Below are 5,980 nucleotides of genomic sequence, written 5' to 3' on the forward strand. Positions count from 1 at the left end.
GCTGCGCTGTACCTTCCTTGCGACGTGAGGGCTTCTCTTGTTGCAGAGCTGGGCTCAAGAGCACACAGGCTCTCTGTGGCTCAAGGACTCAGTAGTTGCCCCTTGGCATGTGGTATCTTAGTTCCTCGACCAGGGTTGAAACCCTTGTCCCCTGCATCAGAAGGCAGATTCTTGACCACTGGACCACCAGAAAAGTCCTCACAAATTATAAGCTTCACATGAGGAGCAGAAGCAGAAAGTTTAATACTGAGGGCGGTGAGATTTCCTATTCTTGAAGAACGCTTGGCTCCCTTCTTCGGGGCCAGCACAGGTCAGTGAAATTATAATCATACTTCAAACACAGAATGCATGAGTCAGGAAAAGTCAAGGCCGCAGGCCCCTCAAGCCAGAACTACAAAGCAAAGCTGGTTTCAATGCCCAAGTCCCATCCCTGGCTCTAAACCAGGGGAACTGAGAAGCGGCTAGAGCATGACTCACCTGCTAACTCTGAATGACACACACTGGATCAATTATCCCTGAACCATGGCATCCAGAGCCCTGCTGCAATGACTATACACCTCAACTTTAAGTAGCTCAGCTGTCTCAGGAAATTAGTACTAGAGCAAAAACACTTAGAAAATGAAACTTCACGTGTTACAGATCAGGATATTTGGGACCAGAGAGGTCACCTCATGGACCTAAGGTCACACTGCCGGCTACTTGGCAAGCCCTGGGAGCCTGAAGTCAGGGACAAGGAGAATTTCTTTGGAATGGTATTTTACAGGAAGTGCAGGACTCTGCTGCTGAGACAAGTTCAGTTCAGTCGCTCAGTCATGTCTGACTCTGTGACCCCATGGAATGTAGCACTCCAGCCTTCCCTGTCCATCACCAACACCTGGAGCTTGCTCAGACTCATGCCCATTGAGTCGGTGATGCCATCCAACCATCTCATCCTCTGTAGTCCCCTTCTCCTTCTGCCTTCAATCTTTCCCAGCATTGGGTCTTTTCCAGTGAGTCAGCTCTTCACATCAGGTGGCCAATGTATTGGGAGTTTCAGCTTCAGCATCAGTCCTTCAGTGAATATTCAGGACTGATTTCCTTTAGGATGGACTAGTTGGATCTCCTTGCAGTCCAAGGGACTCTCAAGAGTCTTCTCCAGAACCACAGTTCAAAAGCATCAATTCTTCAGCGCTCAGCTTTCTTCACAATCCAACTCTTATATCCATACATGACTACTGGAAAAACCATAGCTTTGACTAGACAGACCTTTGTCAGCAAAGTAATGTCTCTGCTTTTTAATATGCTGTCTAGGTTGGTCATAGCTTTTCTTCCAAGGAGGAAGCATCTTTTAATTTCATGGCTGCAATAACCATCTGCAGTGATTTTGGAGCCCAAGAAAATAAAGTCTGTTACTAAAATAAAGTCTGTTACTATTTCCATTGTTTTCCCATCTATTTGCCATGAAGTGATGGGACTCGATGCCATGATTTTTGTTTTTCGAATGTTGAGTTTTAAGCCAGCTTTTTCACTCTCCTCTTTCACTTTCATTAAGAGGCTCTTTACTTCCTCTTCTCTTTCTGCCATAAGGGTGGTGTTATCTGCATATCTGAGGTTACTGATATTTCTCCCGGCAATCTTGATTCCAGCTTGTGCTTCCTCCAGCCTGGCATTTCACATGATGTACTCTGCATAGAAATAAGCAGGGTAACAATATAGAGCCTTGATGTACTGCTTTCCCAATTTGGAACCAGTCTGTTGTTCCATGTTCAAACTGTTGCTTCCTGACCTGCATAAAGATTTCTCAGGAGGCAGATAAGGTAGTCTGGTATTCCCATCTCTTTCAGAATTCTCCAGTTTGTTGTTATCCACACAGTCAAAGGCTTTGGCATAATCAATAAAGCAGAAGTAGATGTTTTTCTGGAGTTCTCTTGCTTTTTCTATGATCCAGCAAATGTTGGCCATTTGATCTCTGGTTCCTCTGCCTTTGCTAAATCCAGCTTGGATATCTGAAAGTTCATGGTTCACATACTGTTGAAGCCAGGCTTGGAGAATTTGGGGCATTACTTTACTAGTGTGTGAGATGAGTGCAATTGTGTGGTAGTTTGAACATCCTGGCATTACCCTTCTTTGGGATGAGACAAAGTGCATGCTGAGACAAGTGCGTGTGTGCTAAGTCACTCAGTCGTGTCCGACTCTCTGTGACCCCATGGACTATAGCCTACCAGGCTCCTCTGCCCATGGGATTCTCCAGGCAAGAATACTGGAGTGGGTTGCAGTGCCCTCTTCCAGACCCAGGGATCCAACCTACGTTTCTATGTCTCCTACATTGGCAGGCAGGTTCTTTACCACCAGCGCCACGTCGGAAGCCCTGCTGTTTGAGGGTGGAGTTTCAGCTTCTACTTGGGTGTGCTCCATGATGTAATGATGGTTCATTGGTCTCTTCTCAATTTTCCCATGATTTGCACTGGACGGTTTGCTGTGAGGACACCATCCTCTCAATCCTCTAAATCTTAAGAATCCACGGAAACCAAGGCTAGTTCCTCCTCTTGGAAAAGTTGGGAACGTGTGATCTCAATAGGTTAGTTTAAAAACAGAGAATAATGTTAATACTAATATAACACATACCGGGTTCCTGCATCCCAGAATTAATGAGTATTAACATTTTCTTCAAGGTACATTAGAATCTTTTTTTTTTTTTTTCTCTGTCTTACTGTGTTTGGGCTTTCTCTAGCTGTGGCGAGCAGGGGCTTCTCTCTAGTTGTGTGCTCGGGCTTCTCCTTGTGGTGGCTTCTCTCGTTGCAGAGCAGAGGCTCTAGACGCAGGGGCTTTAGCAGTTGTATCCATGGCTTTATTAGTTGTGGCTCGAGGTCCTTAGAGCATGTAGACTTTAGCAGTTGAGTCACGAGGACTCAGTAGTTGTGGCACATGGGCTTAGTTGCTCCGCAGCATGTGGAATCTTCCCAGACTGGGGATCTGTGCCACCAGGGAAATCCTATCACGCATTTTAAATTGCATTTTACAATCAGAACTAAAAGGACAGACTTTAATTTACATAGTGTTTCACTATTTTTCACTTCCTCTTAAAACAGGGAATAACCTGGGGGGTTTTGTTTGTTTTTCTGGCAGAAAATGGTTAAGTTTAAAAAAAAGTTGGAGAATAAAAGTTAAGTTCACAGATATCCAGGGACAGAGACTAAAGAGACTTAGAAAACTATGGAAAGTAAAAGCTCAGTTTTGTTGCCTACGACTTTATTTTCATTTACATTCTAGAAAGTGTCTGAACGGGGAGTCAGGAAGTCTGGATTCTGTGCTGCCACTCATGCCCTGTGTGACTGCCCGCCCATCCCTTGACCTTCTGATGCCGATCATCTAACATTTTATGCTTTTGCGGTGACTTGATTCCACTGTCTGCTCCTTTACTGTCTTTTGTTTATAGTTTACGCTCTGGTCCTGATTTCCTCTATCACATATAACAAGGGTGAACTATGGGCACCATAGGATGTCAGTGAGCTTGGCTAGTTTCTGTACAAAATATATTGCCTGAGTGTCACGTTTGTACTGGGCAGCCATTCCTGGACCAGCTCCACCCTGAGGGTCAAAGTCTGCCTGCTCCTGAGTCTTAGTCTCACCTCCAGGCATCCCTCTGTGTGCCGGCTTGAAATATGACTTTCTCCATGACGAGAACTGTGGTTTTCATTCATTTACTCGACCTATTATAAGCCTGTCCTTTGATTCATGGTGCTGCTTTTTTTTTGGGGGCGGGGGAGGGCTTCCCACATGGTGCTAGAGAGCCTGCCTGCCAATTCAAGAGAAATTAGAGCTGCAAGTTTAATCCCTGGGTCAGGAAGATCCCTTGGAGGAGGGGGATGGCAACCCACTCCAGTATTCTTGCCTGGAAAATCCCACAGACAGAGGAGCCTGGTGGGCTACGGTCCACAGTGTCCCACAGAGTCGAACGCTACTGAGCCGACTGAGCACGCACGCGTGTACGCATCCTACTTTTCACCTTTATGTGAAGAACAGTCTTGAAGGTAAGTTACTTTAGCAAATTTCTTAACTGCTAAACTATTTCCTGGCTAAAAACTCAGCCCTGCAACTCACCTGAAATATGAAGTAAGTCTAAAGCCATCACTCCCGCCTGGCACTTCTCTGATACCTTCGGGCCACTAAGGGAAGCAGTCCATCCTCACCCGGTATTCGGGGCTAAAACTGTGAACTGCTTTGAGAGTTCAGGGTTGGGATCAAGGTAGTGGGTCACCTTGGCTCAAACCCAGTGCTCCGGACGTCACAGCCAAACCTCTTCCTTCTGATTCTGTAAACCAGGAAAAGTATTCTCTGTCCACAAGCCCTGGCACTGTCAGACAGAAAGAACCACTCCAAGGAGGACACATACCACACCCATGACACTTTGTAGTTGAGAGAAGTGAGTTCAGACCCCAGTGGTGCCAGCGATCTGTGCTGTGGTCTTGGACAAATGCCTGTTTCTTCACAGAGAAACGGTGAAAGCTCCAAGGGGGTGCTAGGGGTAAAGGGGTGAAGCTTCATGGCACCTGCACACAGTAGATACCCAATAAGTATGCATCATTCCACTCAAGATGAAGCAGAATATTCATTTTTGAAAAATATTTATTAAAAAACTAAAGTGAATGTGGAAAAAAAAAACCCAACAAACCAAACCCAACACATACCTTTAAATAGCAAGCATATGACACTGGTTATAAAGCTTTTCCAACTCTACTGATCTAGTCTTTCCCACCATCTAAGTTAAGGAGGGCCTCTGAGGGAAGCCAGGTGTAAACAGGTCATTTGTACTAGTGATGAGCAAAAACTAACTACGTGAGAGCTATCAATGGCTACCCTTTCTGCTTTCCTAGGCAGTCCCTCCCAAACACAAGAGAGTGACTAGATCTCAAGACTGTGTTTGTGGGGATCTGTGGTTCTTGTTTTAATCTGGGAGTGGGGGTGTGTGTGGATGAAATAGTAGAAAGACAGACAAATCAGTAGAGGGTAATCGGAAAGCACCTTTAAAATCTGGACCCTTTCCCACAATTTACCCAGTAGTTCTCAAACTTTACTGTTGGAAAGCATCCCCTGATGAGATTGTTAAATTCGCAGGCTCCCGAAATTGCATGTTTCAGATAAGCACGCCATTGATTCTGTGCACACTGGTTAGCCATCCGGTTTGAGAAACACTGTTTAAAATGTAGTAAAACAATTCCTACCTCCTTAAACACAAGGTAAAAGCAAAGTTAAGGACTCTGCTGACAGTCACTGTGCTTTCGTCAACTTGGAGGGACCAATATAGGGAGGCAGGAAGGAGCCTCCAATTCCTAACAAACATCCTGGTCTTAGAGGAGCCCGAGCAACCTGTCAGGTGCTGTTCAGGAAGGAAGTAAAATTTAATAATCAAGTTGATTTCCGATCATAGGATGGCCTCCAAACGACTAACTGGCCAACCTCCTCTGTCCCGGTTTAATGAACTTCGTTGGGCCAGTGCCAGATGGGAAGCTGCCGTTCAGACAGGACACGGGGAAACTGTGGGTCCTGACTTGTGAAGACACTGTGAATAAAACACCTATAAAAACCTTTATTAACCAGAAAGCGCCACGCCCAAATCATGTCGGTGCGTCACGGACAACATGTAGAAATAGTCACATTGATGCCAAGGTTCCCATTATCTGCAAAAAGATGCGCTATGGCTGTGTCGAACACCAGGCAGTCGCTGTTCATGATGGCTGCGGACACACCATCGTGGATGGACCGGGGTGTGGCCTCCCAGGTCAGTCTCCTCCGGTTTCCATTCAGTTCCAGTCTGTAGGCGAAGTTCTCCGCCTGCTTGCGAGTGCCGATGAGCAGGACGATGGCGAAGAACTGCTGGTGGCCCTCATACTTCTCTTGTTTCTCCAGCACCAGCATGAAGTGATGGCCGAAACATGACTGCATCATCACCCAGTCCACAGCTCCTGGCAGGTTAATGTCTGTGGCCAGGAAGACGATGTCC

The 5,980-nt window shown here is 46.0% G+C and overlaps 1 protein-coding gene across 1 annotated transcript in view; it reads right to left on the reverse strand.

The window, feature by feature from the left end:
- Nucleotides 1-4,587: 4,587 nt before the first annotated feature.
- SIAH2 (siah E3 ubiquitin protein ligase 2) overlaps nucleotides 4,588-5,980 on the reverse strand; it is a gene marked incomplete at its 5' end in the record, with an annotated part of 19,927 nt that continues 18,534 nt past the window's right edge. The window contains 1 exon segment of the mRNA XM_010835417.1: nucleotides 4,588-5,980. Within this exon segment, the coding sequence (XP_010833719.1) occupies nucleotides 5,608-5,980 (373 nt within the window).

Source organism: Bison bison, unplaced genomic scaffold (genome assembly GCF_000754665.1).
Source record: "Bison bison bison isolate TAMUID 2011002044 unplaced genomic scaffold, Bison_UMD1.0 scf7180017864042, whole genome shotgun sequence".
Classification (NCBI taxonomy): Eukaryota; Metazoa; Chordata; class Mammalia; order Artiodactyla; family Bovidae; genus Bison; species Bison bison.